Source organism: Chanos chanos, chromosome 16 (assembly GCF_902362185.1).
Source record: "Chanos chanos chromosome 16, fChaCha1.1, whole genome shotgun sequence".
In the NCBI taxonomy this organism is placed as follows: Eukaryota; Metazoa; Chordata; class Actinopteri; order Gonorynchiformes; family Chanidae; genus Chanos; species Chanos chanos.
Window position 1 is genome coordinate 1085001 of NC_044510.1, and position 16743 is coordinate 1101743.

At 46.4% G+C, this 16743-nt stretch overlaps 1 protein-coding gene across 1 annotated transcript in view; it reads right to left on the minus strand.

The window, feature by feature from the left end:
* rapgef6 (Rap guanine nucleotide exchange factor (GEF) 6) overlaps positions 1-16743 on the minus strand; it is an 83653-nt gene that overhangs the window by 5663 nt on the left and 61247 nt on the right. Inside the window, exons 18-26 of the mRNA XM_030793853.1 lie at positions 14942-14956; positions 13358-13598; positions 10934-11317; positions 8146-8357; positions 5122-5245; positions 3806-3829; positions 1801-2018; positions 887-1066; positions 1-44 (exon numbers count right to left, since the gene is read on the minus strand). The exon at positions 1-44 is cut by the window's left edge and continues 97 nt beyond it. Coding sequence (XP_030649713.1) covers positions 1-44; positions 887-1066; positions 1801-2018; positions 3806-3829; positions 5122-5245; positions 8146-8357; positions 10934-11317; positions 13358-13598; positions 14942-14956 — 1442 coding nt within the window. The remainder of the gene's footprint in view (positions 45-886; positions 1067-1800; positions 2019-3805; positions 3830-5121; positions 5246-8145; positions 8358-10933; positions 11318-13357; positions 13599-14941; positions 14957-16743) is intronic.

Sequence of the window (16743 nt, forward strand, 5' to 3'; positions counted from 1 at the left end):
CGCTGAACTGACCGGCTTCTTTACCACCTGAGGAGAACTGGAACCTACAGAACCAAGCCAGACAGCCTATCAGCTTACACACACACGTATGCATATGGGTTAAGTTTACCATGAACGTAACACTCTAATAAACAACCAAGCCAGACAGCCTATCAGCTTACACACACACACCATACATATGGGTTAAGCTTACCATGAACGTAACACTTTAATAAACAACCAAGCCAGACAGCCTATCAGCTTATACACATACACCATACATACGGGTTAAGCTTAACATGAACGTAACACTTTACTTTGGTAAACAAGCATACTGCACTAGCACATCCTCACAATCTCACAGTCAGAGATCTCAGACCTGAGAGTAAAATGTGTGTGTGTGGTACAGGTCTGAGATCAGAGAGTAAAATGTGTGTGTGTGGTACAGGTCTGAGATCAGAGAGTAAAATGTGTGTGTGTGGTACAGGTCTGAGATCAGAGAGTAAAATGTGTGTGTGTGGTACAGGTCTGAGATCAGAGAGTAAAATGTGTGTGTGTGGTACAGGTCTGAGATCAGAGAGTAAAATGTGTGTGTGTGGTACAGGTCTGAGATCAGAGAGTAAAATGTGTGTGGTACAGGTCTGAGATCAGAGAGTAAAATTTGTGTGTGTGGTACAGGTCTGAGATCAGAGAGTAAAATGTGTGTGTGGTACCGGTCTGAGATCAGAGAGTAAAATGTGTGTGTGTGGTACAGGTCTGAGATCAAAGAGTAAAATGTGTGTGTGTGGTACAGGTCTCAGACCAGAGAGTAAAATGTGTGTGTGTGGTACAGGTCTGAGATCAGAGAGTAAAATATGTGTGTGTGGTACAGGTCTGAGATCAGTGTCTGGGTGTTGGGGGTGCTCACTGTGAGCTGCAGCCAGGTCCTTGGCGAGGCTTTTCTTGCGGAGCGGGTAGAGGCTGACAGGGGGCACCTGGAGAACCTGAGACATACGGTTTTGGGATCTGCCTGAAGACAGGGTGGAGCGCATGATCACAGGGGACATGTCGGATTTGGTCGACCTCCTCTCGCTGAGGTTCTTCGACACTGTGCATGGCAGAAAGGGGGACACACCTTATTTTAATTCACTACTTCCCAAAAAAGTATCAGAATGGACACAGTAAACACAGGCTCAAAGCGGTAATCACAGTCAGACAGACAGTGAGAGTTCATTGTGAAGTGAATGAAAGGGATTTGAGGCATGTGAGAAAAAACTAGGATACAGCTTCTCTCTAATTGGTCACAGGCAGAAATCCATTTTCACCCAGACAGTAATATACAAAAATCCCCTACATGAACAAACTGATTAAAAGCAATAATTCACAACCCAAATGAGTTCATGTAACTATGCTGGCTAACCATTTAGTGTTTCAATTCACAAGTGTGTGTACACATACACACACTCACATTTATTACATGTAATATTATTTACAGATTTCAAAATGAGCGAACAAACAGGCAAAGTAAAAGTATAATTGGGTTATGCCTGCAGACCAGTACATTGACACATGGGCCTCAAAGGCAGACAGGGAAAACTGACTAATTGTCCTCTTAAAAGCAGTAACCGTTACTGGCCACAGGGTGGCAGTGGGAGGTAAACTGTTCCACACTGTGATTCATCACCCAGCGTGTGCCAAGCGGCTCATTATTTAAGACCCATTAAAAGGCAATTACTGGTTCTGTGTCAGGCGTTCCTGTCTGTTCAGCTGTTCCCAGCGCTCGGCCGAGATTTGTGAACACGCAGTAATACTGAGACGGAGGGCGATGCGCTGTGTACTTACGGGTGCTGTAGGCCGGCTCGCACTGTAAGGACATGATCTGGAACTTCTCCTCGTCCGTCTCCACCTGCAGATTGCACAGGTACTGCTTCACCTTGCGCGCCATTTGGGCGTCCTCGTACAGTTTCTTAGCGTTGAGCAGAGAACTGCGTCGCACGCGCTTCTTGTGTCCGCTCTGAACGTCCAACATGTTGGAGTTGGTACTGCCCTGACTCAAAGACCTGTGGAATTATGGGAAAGCACGTCAGATCTCCGACGGACACACAAACGCAGACACGGACATGCACGAACACGCTCATGGACACACGTGTGATTATTCCAAAAACCGCATGCCATGACTCTCTCTGACATGTGCAAAGTGACGAGCAGCATTCTTGTTCTGACGAGGTCATCATCCGTGTCGTGTCTGTTCATGACTGCACGCGGTCTGGTCTCAAACGCATGCCGCTGTCCGACTTTATGATACAATGCGGTTACAGCTGGTCAGAGAAGTCGGCTGTTAAACATCAACAACAACAACCAAAAAAACATGACTTGAGGTGGGGGGGGCGGGGGCAATGCAGCCATGCTTTGAAGTTCACGATGCACCATGCAGTGTATACTCTGAATAAACTGACCAAAATAAGAAACAAACCAAAACGCAACGTTAAGTGGAACCAAAAGTGTTAGGAGATGACGTAAGACAAGCAGACCGTTCCGACGGGCACCCACACGGACACGCTCGCGGGAACAGCGCTGTAACAGACATGCTTGTCCCGTTTGAGTGGGGGTGAAAGGATGAGGATGAATGGAGGTTAGGGTTGGGCGCTACCAGCATTTTCATTTAGTCATACTGACGGGAACATTCCCAGGGTCCACGGCATCACTCGTACATATATATACATACATATATATATAAACATACAAATATATATATATATATATATATATATATATATATATATATATATATATATAGGGCTCCTCTATTAGGAGGTTTACTACTTGCTGTGAGTTAACTAACTCATTTTCACTAAACCTGCTTTCTGGAATACCCCCCTGCTTACTACTCTAACAGTAAACAAACAAAAACACTGTAGATTAGGGCTGTGAAAGTCAACCTGAGACTGGGCCACAGGGGTATTTTTCTTTTGTCCTCAAGGAAAATGAAAGTGCAAGGCCATGTATTCATTTCTTAACTTACATAACTAGCTCAGCTCTAGACTGACACAGTTTACACCCATACTCTAAGCTCTGAGAGCAGAAAGAAGGGTTGGTTGATTTAGCTGTAAACACAATTATACAACTTATTATGCTGATTAATACAGGATTTCAAAAGGCCTGGATGTCTTGGCTAGTTTTCCAGTAATAATAAATAATAATCAAAGAAAGACGCTGCTTTCTGTCCCGTTGCTAGAGTAAACACACTCTGTTGTGTGTGAAGGCCGTTTGTGATATTGTAAAAACTTGGTGTTGTTTGTGTTTGTGAGGCAGGTGGGCATATTTGGCTTCACGTCTTGTGTCGTAGTGATAGTAATGAGAAGACAGGACAGTTACGCTATCACCGCGTCCACACTAAACCACACCTGTTTATCTCCACTACCAACAAACATCTACTCCCTCTCCTCCTCCCTCTCCACTAACTTTCCTTTCTTTGACATGGAAATGGTTCACTGGAAATGAGAACGATGCTAAGTGTTGGCACGGTGGTCTGTGTGCGCACAGCTGGTGATGCATTCTGGGAGTTGGAGTCAAAGATCATATCACCAGTACTGCTCTACTGTAACAGTGCTGGTTGTGTCATCAACGATGGGCCGTATCAATATTATTTTTGGCGGGTCTGTTAAGTTCACAGGGGCTGCATGGAATGAGGCAGTGGGCCTGGAGTTTGATACACCAGTGTTGATTTGTAATACCCTGATGTATAAGGCTTGTCTGTAATACTGCCCAACCCCGGGGGTTACTGATGAGGAGTCGTTTGAAGGACATGCGAGATGTGAAGAATCACACACGGCACCAGACCACTTACCCTAAACTTTTCCACCTCTTCTTCCTGTAAATGAGAAGCGCATGACGACAGAGGGGAAGGAACGTGAAGTAGAGAGACAGTCAGAGAGAGAATACAGTCTCACACACACACACACACAGTCATGCATACACACACGCCCATACACATGACGCACACACCTGCACACACGTACACTTAAACACACAGACACACACGCACACACACACACAGTCATGCATACACACACGCGCGCACACACACGCACACACCTGTGCGCATGCACACATAAACACACACACGCACAAAGGAAACTCCCCAACAGTATGAGCAGACACAAAGACCAAAGGAAACAAAGAGCACACAGTGCCGGACACAGTGAGTCCTGGGGGTGTGTCGGTCAGTGCAGTGTGATGGGCGGGGCTTATGCCTGACACAGTGAGTCCTGGGGGTGTGTCTGTCAGTGCAGTGTGAGGGGAGTGCAGGGCTGAGGGGCGGGGCTTACGCCTGACACAGTGAGTCCTGGGGGTGTGTCTGTCAGTGCAGTGTGAGGGGCGGGGCTTATGCCTGACACAGTGAGTCCTGGGGGTGTGTCGGTCAGTGCGGTGTGAGGGGCGGGGCTTATGCCTGACACAGTGAGTCCTGGGGGTGTGTCTGTCAGTGCAGTGTGAGGGGAGTGCAGGGCTGAGGGGCGGGGCTTACGCCTGACACAGTGAGTCCTGGGGGTGTGTCTGTCAGTGCAGTGTGATGGGCGGGGCTTATGCCTGACACAGTGAGTCCTGGGGGTGTGTCTGTCAGTGCAGTGTGAGGGGCGGGGCTTATGCCTGACACAGTGAGTCCTGGGGTGTGTCTGTCAGTGCAGTGTGAGGGGAGTGCAGGGCTGAGGGGCGGGGCTTACGCCTGACACAGTGAGTCCTGGGGGTGTGTCTGTCAGTGCAGTGTGAGGGGCGGGGCTTATGCCTGACACAGTGAGTCCTGGGGGTGTGTCGGTCAGTGCGGTGTGAGGGGCGGGGCTTATGCCTGACACAGTGAGTCCTGGGGGTGTGTCTGTCAGTGCAGTGTGAGGGGCGGGGCTTATGCCTGACACAGTGAGTCCTGGGAGTGTGTCAGTCAGTGCAGTGTGAGGGGCGGGGCTTATGCCTGACACAGTGAGTCCTGGGGGTGTGTCTGTCAGTGCGGTGTGAGGGGCAGGGCTTATGCCTGACACAGTGAGTCCTGGGGGTGTGTCTGTCAGTGCGGTGTGAGGGGAGTACAGGGCTGAGGGGCGGGGCTTATTTCTGATGGCTGTGTGGACATATGGATGGTCTCCTGAGGTGAGACCAGACCACGCGGACACCCACCTCTGTCTGAACATGAGTGCCGGGTCCATGTTGGCAGAGGTCAGGCGGACCACGTGGCGAATCTCCTTGGCGATCATCCTCAGCTTCTCAAAGTTCACCAGGCCGTCCACACACGTGTCATTCCCTACAGACATTCACCATTAACATCATCACAAATGTGTCACTCCCTACAGAGATTCACCATTAACATTATCACAAACGTGTCATTCCCTACAGAGATTCACCATTAACATTATCACAAACATGTCATTCCCTACAGAGATTCACCATTAACATTATCACAAACATGTCATTCCCTACAGAGATTCACCATTAACATTATCACAAACATGTCATTCCCTACAGAGATTCACTATTAACATTATCACAAACGTGTCATTCCCTACAGAGATTCACTATTAACATCATCACAAACGTGTCATTCCCTACAGAGATTCACCATTAACATTATCACAAACGTGTCATTCCCTACAGAGATTCACCATTAACATTATCACAAACATGTCATTCCCTACAGAGATTCACCATTAACATTATCACAAACATGTCATTCCCTACAGAGATTCACTATTAACATTATCACAAACGTGTCATTCCCTACAGAGATTCACTATTAACATCATCACAAACATGTCATTCCCTACAGAGATTCACCATTAACATTATCACACACGTGTCATTCCCTACAGAGATTCACCATTAACATTATCACAAACGTGTCATTCCCTACAGAGATTCACCATTAACATTATCACACACGTGTCATTCCCTACAGAGATTCACCATTAACATTATCACAAACGTGTCATTCCCTACAGAGATTCACTATTAACATTATCACAAACATGTCATTCCCTACAGAGATTCACCATTAACATTATCACAAACATGTCATTCCCTACAGAGAGTCACCATTAACATCATCACAAACGTGTCATTCCCTACAGAGATTCACCATTAACATTATCACAAACGTGTCATTCCCTACAGAGATTCACCATTAACATTATCACAAAAGTGTCATTCCCTACAGAGATTCACTATTAACATTATCACACACGTGTCATTCCCTACAGAGATTCACCATTAACATTATCACAAATGTGTCATTCCCTACAGAGATTCACCATTAACATTATCACAAACATGTCATTCCCTACAGAGATTCACCATTAACATTATCACAAACGTCTCAATCCCTACAGAGATTCACTATTAACATTATCACAAACGTCTCAATCCCTACAGAGATTCACCATTAACATTATCACAAATGTGTCATTCCCTACGGAGATTCACTATTAACATTATCACAAACATGTCATTCCCTACAGAGATTCACTATTAACATTATCACAAACATGTCATTCCCTACAGAGATTCACCATTAACATTATCACAAAAGTGTCATTCCCTACAGAGATTCACTATTAACATTATCACAAACGTGTCATTCCCTACAGAGATTCACTATTAACATTATCACAAACATGTCATTCCCTACGGAGATTCACTATTAACATTATCACAAACGTGTCATTCCCTACAGAGATTCACTATTAACATTATCACAAACGTCTCAATCCCTACAGAGATTCACCATTAACATTATCACAAAAGTGTCATTCCCTACAGAGATTCACCATTAACATTATCACAAACATGTCATTCCCTACGGAGATTCACCATTAACATTTTCACAAACGTGTCATTCCCTACAGAGATTCACCATTAACATTATCACAAACGTGTCATTCCCTACAGAGATTCACTATTAACATTATCACAAACATGTCATTCCCTACGGAGATTCACTATTAACAATATCACAAAAGTGTCATTCCCTACAGAGATTCACCATTAACATTATCACAAACGTGTCATTCCCTACAGAGATTCACCATTAACATACAAGCGTTTCTCTCTCTCTCTCTCTCTGTCTCTCTCTGTGTGGCTCGGTCTTTGAGGCTTACTTAAAGACTATGGGGAATACTGTATGATACTCTTGTGCATATTCTGTATATACTGTAATTTAAGACCCTTTTATTTAAATATACACAGAAATTACAACAGTTATGGACAGTCCAGGTGTATTCTGGACTGTGGCCCGGTGTCATTTTGCATTAGGTTTACTGATGGTTGAGACCAAGGTTTCTCTTATACTGTCACTGTTACGTAATGAGACATACAATAGTTCAACATTTAACCAAATATCGAGGCCCAGATCAGGGTCATTCATGCTGTACCAGTAACTAGTCCATTTGACAGAGACTGTGTGAGTGCATAAATGTTAACTGTTCTCAGTTACACCTATGACACTTTCATCGTTTCCTTCATACAAGGAAATCTGTCATTGAGAAGTCTGTCACAACAGAAAAGGACATGAACAACAGGAGACGGCACATGAGAGAAAGCTGGAACAATGCATCTGTGATGTGTCAGAATGGTTCCCTAATGGGCCAAATTCCACTACACTGTCTCTGTCTGGGTAACTTCTGTTTGAAACACAGCTGGTCACCATTATAAATCTCCACCCCATAAAAGATTACTTCTCTATGTTATCTTCACTTCCACAGCCTGTGAGAAATGCTGAGGTGGAAAAGGAGAAATGAAAGGTCGGTGAATGGAGAGAAGTAGTGAGAGATGGAGTAACCTTCAGACTTATGACAACATACAGATTTAAACAGCCCAAAAGCTCAAGGTCCAAGAGCTAATCTGATTGGTTACTGCCCTCTTCGGTGTTCTGACTAATGCTTCATTCATTCATTCATTCATTCATTCATTCATTCATTCTTTCTGTCCTCTGTGCTGTGCGGGCATGTGGACTGTCTGTAAATAAAGTGTAATTATACTAGTGTCGTTTCTGCCAAAACTGAGCTGCACACGAACATAACCATGGTTACACTGGTCTTGTTTTGTTCGTTTGTGAAGGGGAGCAAGCTTTCAGACAAGCTTTAAAAACTCTTCAGCAATCACACTGTCTGCAGTCAAGGCAAAACATGTTACGTGTGTGCAAACACTCACCTTCATGCAGGAAGGTCAGGTCCTTCTTGACCACAGGGAACAGCGGGATGATGGGAGGCTGGACACTTTGACTGCTCAGAATGTTCCGGTACTTTGCCATGTTCCGCGATGGGTCAAAGATGTCTTGCAAGTCACGGAAAAGCTTCTCGTACTTGCTCGGAAGTTTATCCCAGGAGCTCCGCAGCCGAGCCACCGGCGCCAGGTTCAGCCCACTGCAACACACACACACACACACACACACACACACACACACACACACACCATACACACACCATACACACACACACACACACACACACACACACACACACACACACACACACACAAAGGGAAATGGGTCAGACCAGGTCAACTCACTGTACTGAAGTCTTTGGCCAAAAGCCTTAAGAGGGATTTGTGCTCAACCCCACTCAAGAATACAAAGGAAGTGAGAATCGATTAACAGAGAGCTCCTCTGGACTCCAGCCTCTGCATTCTGAAAGACATGTCCACTAAAGCCATATAGACAGTCAGAGGAAGGCCTGTCCACCGGCCCTGTCCACTAAAGCCATACAGACAGTCAGAGAGACCTGTCCACTGGCCCTGTCCACTAAAGCCATACAGACAGTCAGAGACAGGCCTGTCCACCGGCCCTGTCCACTAAAGCCATACAGACAGTCAGAGAGACCTGTCCACTGGCCCTGTCCACTAAAGCCATACAGACAGTCAGAGAGACCTGTCCACTGGCCCTGTCCACTAAAGCCATACAGACAGTCAGAGACAGGCCTGTCCACTGGCCCTGTCCACTAAAGCCATACAGACAGTAAGAGGAAGGCCTGTCCACTGGCCCTGTCCACTAAAGCCATACAGACAGTCAGAGAGACCTGTCCACTGGCCCTGTCCACTAAAGCCATACAGACAGTCAGACAGAGGCCTGTCCACTGGCCCTGTCCACTAAAGCCATACAGACAGTCAGAGAGACCTGTCCACTGGCCCTGTCCACTAAAGCCATACAGACAGTAAGAGGAAGGCCTGTCCACTGGCCCTGTCCACTAAAGCCATACAGACAGTAAGAGGAAGGCCTGTCCACTGGCCCTGTCCACTAAAGCCATACAGACAGTCAGAGAGACCTGTCCACCGGCCCTGTCCACTAAAGCCATACAGACAGTCAGAGACAGGCCTGTCCACTGGCCCTGTCCACTAAAGCCATACAGACAGTCAGAGAGACCTGTCCACTGGCCCTGTCCACTAAAGCCATACAGACAGTCAGAGACAGGCCTGTCCACTGGCCCTGTCCACTAAAGCCATACAGACAGTCAGAGAGACCTGTCCACTGGCCCTGTCCACTAAAGCCATACAGACAGTCAGAGACAGGCCTGTCCACTGGCCCTGTCCACTAAAGCCATACAGACAGTCAGAGGCCTGTCCACTGGGGAAAACATACAGGAAGCTGCTGGAACAGTTCTGTGGACTGAAGTGTTCATATCAGAATGGACTGAAGGACGCCACGGGAGTGCTCTACACCTTCATGACAGAATTAGCCCAGCATCCTCTACTGGGAAGTTATGAGCACGGACGTTCAGATGGAACAGCCTCAGAGCTCTAAAGCGCTGATTCTCACAAACCCTCTTCCAAAAATACCGCGGGAGTGCAGACAACTTCCTCATTTTAGTTTATGGGAATCGCAGCTTTAATTGTCAAAGCCTCGTCTGAATGAAACCATGTCGGTGCGTGAGTGACCTTATGGCCGTCCTTATGGTAAATCAGCTTAGGGTTTGCTAGCTGTCTGAGTGGGTGTCATTTTACATAAATGTAGAGCAGTGTCATGAGAAGTGCAGCCAGGACAGCTGGAGGCGGACTTTCCCAAGCCGTGCTACAGCCATAAGCAGAAAGCCCAGAGCCCACGCTCCATAAAAAAAGCCCCTATTGTCAACGCCGCACTAGCAACCTAGGTCACTGGCACTGTGTAACAGACCGCATGACATACAGCCGGTCCATACATATGCTGCTAAGACGCAGCCTGCGAAAAAACAACTTCCACATGACGTCACCGTGTTTACAAAGCTACTTAACAATAGGCGTATTGATTTAGTGAGGCAGCGGAGGAAGGCGGTGCTCTGGGAGCGGGCATATGCAATCAATATCATACAAAATGAGCTCGTTTGTTCCAGAGATGAAGCTATGAACGCAGATTAGGGGGAGAGTGAGAGAGAAAAAGAGAGAGAATGAGAGGTAAAAGAGACTGTGTGAGTGAAAGAGAAAGAGGCTGAAGATTGAGAGGCAGCAAGAAAGAGAGAGAGAGAGAGAGAGAGAGAGAGAAAGAGAGAGAGAGATAGAAAGAGAGAGAGAGAGAGAGGGAGCGAGAGAGAGAGAGAGGGAGCGAGAGAGAGAGAGAGAGAGAGAGAGAGAAAGAGAGAGAGAGATAGAAAGAGAGAGATAGAAAGAGATAGAAATAGAGATAGAAATAGAGAGAAAGAGAGAGAGAGATAGAAAGAGAGAGATAGAAAGAGAGAGAGAGAAAGAGAGAGACAGAGGGAGAGAGAGAGAAAGAGAGAGAGAGAGAGAGAAAGAGAGAAAGAGAGAGAGAGAGAGAGAAAGAGAGAAAGAGAGAAAGAGAGAGAGAGAAAGAGATAGAAATAGAGAGAGAGAGAGAGAGAGAAAGAGAGAAAGAGAGAGAGAGAAAGAGATAGAAAATAGAGAGAGAGAGAGAGAGAGAGAAAGAGAGAGAGAGATAGAAAGAGAGAGAGAGAGAGAAAGAAAGAGAGAACTGAAAGTAGAAAGGTTAATCAGATGCAGTAGTCTGATTTACCTGATGATGGCGAACATGGAGTTGAAGTTCTTGCATTCGCGGCAGTGTAGGGCGATCTTTATGAAATGCTTGATGGTCTTCATCCGTTTGAGCACGTTAGCCTCACGCAGGATCTCCGTGGCGACCCAGAAGGTCTCCTGGTTAATGACCTCTTCAAACTGTTTAAGGCGGCCGGCCCCGCCGCCCGGGTCGAGCTTGAACAGGTCGTCCACATACTCGGTGGACTCGATGTTTCGGAAGAGGCTGAAGTCACGCATGGAGAGCTGGGCGGCCACCTCCACTGTGCTGAGCTGGAGGAGGCTGATCTGGCTCTCCCGCAGGAGGTCCTGAGCATCCTCGTCCGAACAGAGGGTCTCCGTTTCCATGTTGTTTTTCAGGTAGTACCTGAACACACAGAGAGACACACAGCAGAGATTTAGAGGAGACAACACGTCCGGGTGGTTCCTCCGACACCGTACGAGACGCCAAAAAAACAGCTCCACAGCCTGCGGTCCTGACAGCATCTTTTTACAGCTCAGCAGCGGACCCCTATCAGACACGCATCTGTTTTATCTACTTAAATATGAGGCTTTTCCTACCAAACACAATGCACTAACAATGTAGATTCTCCAAAGAATTTCCAGTGGGTTACTCTTCCACATCACACTGGAATTTACAACACTGCTGCTCCTGCTGCACCACGGAGGCCAAGTCTGGTCTTGTTGGTATAATTTGCGGTGAGGGCGTCCTGTCTCAATACCAAACTGCGAGTGGAGTGAGAGGTTTTTTTGGTGATCTGACAGCAGTTAAACATTTTCCTCAGGGGAAAGAGAGAGAGAGAGAGGGTGGAGGGGAGGGGAGGGGACAAGACATTTTCTCTGATACTCTCTTAGTCTGGGAGAACATCCAAGACCAGCATCCTAGAGCACTGCTGCTAATGGGCTCTTAATGTGTGTGTGTGTATGTGTGTGTGTGTGTGTGTGTGTTCGAGTGCAGCTGAACCTTGAATGCACTGCTTGAAAACAAACACATTTATAAGGATCTTTTGGTGTTCAGTGACTGTGTCCTCACAATGTCAGTGTTCTGTTTAACACAGCGGTGGTGTAAAGGTCCGCTGAAGTGGCCGTAACAGAATGAATGACTAACAATCAGGAACCTTTATCATCGCTGTTTGTCACAGGACATCAGGAAAGGCACCAGCCCGTGGCTTCAGCATGAATAAAACCTGCAGAGACACTCTCGCTCAGTATCAGCTAAAGCAAACACAGCTTCTGCTGCAGCGGGACCCTCAGAATCTGAGAGAAGAGAAGAGTCTCCAGTACTGTGCTTGTGCTAGATTATCTTACCCTGTCACATGACCACAGCCCTTCTCAACCCCTGACTAAAATTCACACCACTCAGAGAGGAACCGTACTCAGACGCTAGCCGGCATACTGGACTGCCACTGCATAGCACAGGGACGTCTGGACATGTCCATTGTCTTTTTTCCCTCCTGTGTGTTTGTGATGATGAAGAGGAGGATGGCTGGTGTGTTTGTGTGTTTGTGATGATGAAGAGGAGGATGGCTGGTGTGTTTGTGAGGATGAAGAGGAAGATGGCTGGTGTGTTTGTGAGGATGAAGAGGAAGATGGCTGGTGTGTTTGTGATGATGAAGAGGAAGATGGCTGGTGTGTTTGTGATGATGAAGAGGAAGACGGCTGGTGTGTTTGTGATGATGAAGAGGAAGATGGCTGGTGTGTTTGTGATGATGAAGAGGATGGCTGCAGGGCTTCCATTTCCTCTCTCTGAGCTGCTGTGCTGTGAGAGGGGCTGTCTTACTAAATGAATAATTCCAGGCAGGCAGCCTGCAGACAGGCAGAGCAAACCCATTCAGGATAAAATATTTATCCTAACCTAGTTGGAGCCAGTCCACTGGGAAGAGAAGCATCCATTTTTGAAAAAGGCTAACAGAAAAGGGCATTAGAGGCAAATGGGAGACCCATAACAGACACACACACACATGCATACACAGGTTGTGTGTGAAGTGAGATATACCACAGAGACCAGACAGTGACGACACCGGGAGCATACTGCAGACTTAACAGCATCTCTGTCAGCTGGAGGACTCTGCTATCCCACAGTCCTCTGACTACACCAATCAGAATCTAGCACATGGGCTTTAAAGCACAAGCTTTAACCAATCAACATCAGAAAAAAGGTTTAATCAGACAACTGTGAATGTGTGGTAAATATTACATTTATCAATTCATACTCTTATGATTCATTATTTTAACAACTAGAGTCCAGATATAGGTCCCCGGTGTGAACCCGGCTGGCATCATCTGAACACTTAATGTCTGACTGAGCGATGACTCGAGGGTTAAAGAGCTCGGGCGAGAACGAAGCTCATGGACATTATCATCCCGTCCCCCTGAGCGGATCAGGACCTCTGGTTAAAAGGCTTACCTGCCGTTGAGCTGTATCCGATCGGCCAGTTTGGAGAGCTGGTCGGGCAGCCGCCTCTGTTTGATGACGCCCTCTGGGCTAATGGACACCTCGCAGAGAGAGAAGGACTCGGGGGAGGCCGGCAGCCCAAACTCATTCACCACATGAGACACCACATCTTTGGCGGTGGTGTCTTTACTGATGATGATGTAGCAGCTTTGCTGGTCAGCCTTAAAGACGCGGATCACCTGGTCTGGAATGTCTGCCGGAAGAGAACAGCACAGCGGACGTCACAAACACCATCGATGTGTAAGAATCATCAAGCCTGTCGAGGAATGTACCACAGAAGAAACCGAGTGGCCTTCGTACCGACGCAACTCACTGTGAGGTGCATGGTGACTGACTATAGAAATCAAATACAGACAGAGAGACTTTGAAATGAGCAGAAGAAAAAGCTGCCTTTTGTTTTGGTCATTTATCATCTGAGATAACCGCCCACTCCCGACAGCACAGAAATCCTGCAACGATCACAGATATTCTGGTGTTCAAATCAATCAGGCATACAGACCAGTTTGTGCCAAACAGCACTGCCAGAGAGGGGTTAAAACAGAGACATAAAAGTGTGTGTGTGTGTGTGTGTGTGTGTGTGTGTGTGTGTGTGTGTGTGTGTGTGTGTGTGTGGGTGTGTGTGAGTGTGTGTGTATTGTGTGTGTGTGTGTGTGTGGGTGAGTGTGTGTGTGTGTGTGTGTGGGTGAGTGTGTGTGAGTGTGTGGGTGAGTGTGTGTGTGGGTGAGTGTGTGTGTGGGTGAGTGTGTGTGTGCATGTGCGAGTGTGAGAAAGAATTCAGATAGTGTTGTTAAACACTAGCGGGGAAAGATGGAGAGTTTTACACACAGGACTCTACACGGGCTGAAACAATATGATGAATGGCTGTTTTCTAATAGGATGAATGGCTGTTTTCTAATAGGATGAATGGCTGTTTTCTAATAGGATGCTTCCAACATATTGATGATGTGCCACACAATGAAGGACTCTCAATGTGCTGGGAACTGGAGCTATCACGAGGCTCACAGACCCTGTAACACACAGACTGGGCATCTCTGCAGAGGAACAGGGAAAACTAAGCCTCATGTTTATGGCTGTCATTACAGCTAAATCATAGCTTAAATGATTCAGTCTGAACTAATGGCTTGGAAGGCCATGAAGGCAATTGTGTTTGCATTCAGCAGAGCCAAGGAGTATCTGAGAGAGAGAATTACACCTATTCAACACTGAACAGAACAACTGCTCAGGAGACACTGGAAACACTACTGGGGGAGAAGACTGTACTAGGATTTACAAAAGCGCACACACACACACACACACACACGCACACACACACGCACACACACGCACACAAACACATAACACAGAGTGCAATAACCCCTAGAGTGCAGTGAAGTCAAAGTAGAAAATAGCGTTTTGAAAGATAAAAAGAGGGAAACACAGGCATGTAGGTATGACTGAGAAGAACCTTAGCACAGGGTGGGCAGCAGTCCAAAAAAAAAAAAAAAAAAACAGTGAAGGAAAAATGAACAGCAATTAAAGCAAGACGCTCATACTTACAATACAGGCCTAGGGCTGGACAAGCATGAAGAGAGAAGAGAAGAGAAGAGAAGAGAAGAGAAGAGAAGAGAAGAGAAGAGAAGAGAAGAGAATTCATCATTTAATAAAATAACAGGACTTGTCACTGCTCCACCTAACAATCAGTTTTCTTTACAGTCATCTGTACTTAGGCCAGGGTGTGTGACTAAACAAGCCACACACATACGGTGCTCTCAGCTCTACACAGCTCCAGAGCCAGAGTCTACCCCGCTCCCACTCTGCCTCACTCTACACCACTCTCACTCTACTCTCACTCTACACCACTCTCACTCTACTCTCACCCTACTCTCACTCTACTCTACTTTCACTCTACTCTCACTCTACTCTCACTCTACCCCACTCTCACTCTACTCTCACTCTACTCTCACTCTACCCCACTCTCACTCTACTCTACTTTCACTCTACCCCGCTCCCACTCCACCTCACTCTACACCACTCTAATCTACTCTCACTCTACTCTCACTCTACTCTCACTCTACTCTCACTCTACACCACTCTCACTTTACTCTCACTCTACTCTCACTCTACCCTCACTCTACTCTACTTTCACTCTACCCTGCTCCCACTCTACCTCACTCTCACTCTACACCACTCTCACTCTACTCTCACTCTACCCCACTCTACTCTCACTCTACTTTCATGTTACAGCATCAACACTACCTCTCCATTACATGACATAACACCTGTTCAGTACTGAGTCTAATATGTGTAATCTTTCATAAGAAACGCATATCCTAGTTTTAATGGAATTTAAATCAGGTTTAAATGTGGATTAGTTAAGGCACACAGCTTCTCAGTCCCTTGAGAGGATTGCAGTGGGGCTGAATAAATGAATGGATGCTATTCTTTTATATGAAAAAGAGAGAAAGTAATAACTGGATGAACAGTCAGGAGAACCTACTAATACACCGTGATTAAGATGCTCTGAGTCCAGAAAAGGAAACTATATTCATAAAGTGTGCGTGACATATTGAAATGCAACACAGAGCCTTTCTTCATGGATCGTGGAAAGATGACAAATCTTTTGGGGAAAGATAAATCAAAACTGTTTTCCAAACACACACACACTGTAAACACGCACACACAAACAGAGTCCTGTGGGACCTGGCTCCGTTCGTTAAGTAATTATGACCTGAGTGAGGAGGGGGAGAAAAAAAAAAGGCTCATCGTTTTGCTTTTAATTCTTCTCATATGGCGATAATTCGGTTTCATAACCAGAGCGTCTGAGATGGAAAACGGAGAGGGAGAGCAGGGGAAACGGCCAGTGTGTGAGGTGTGCAGGCCCCGATTGCTCGTTTCGTGATGAAGTTGAATTGCCTGTGGTGTTGCATTAATGGGACGGAGCCACAGAAATGCCCTGACGAAACAACACTGCTCACTCTGATGCGCTGGCGTCCATCTTTACGACTCGGCCCAAACAAACAGAGTCAGGTTTTGAAAAGGGGTAGGAGCGCACAGGCCAAAACCTCAAACAGCACTCACTCACTCACACTCCCTCAGCACACAGCCAACGCGCTACAGAACATATGCTTTCACTTACCCACTCCTCAACTTTCACTGCCCAAGTTTTCAGCCAATAACAGCTTGGTTTTTTATGTTTAGGACACACTCGTTGCTATGAAACACTACAAAGACACGCCAGGGCCTTTCACTTCCTAAACTAGCATCAAACGCTTATACTCTGAAGCACATACTACGCTCAACATCAAGACACCAATGTCTGACTCTGGTGTTTGTTCTTGTGTGGTTTAAGGGCCACGGGG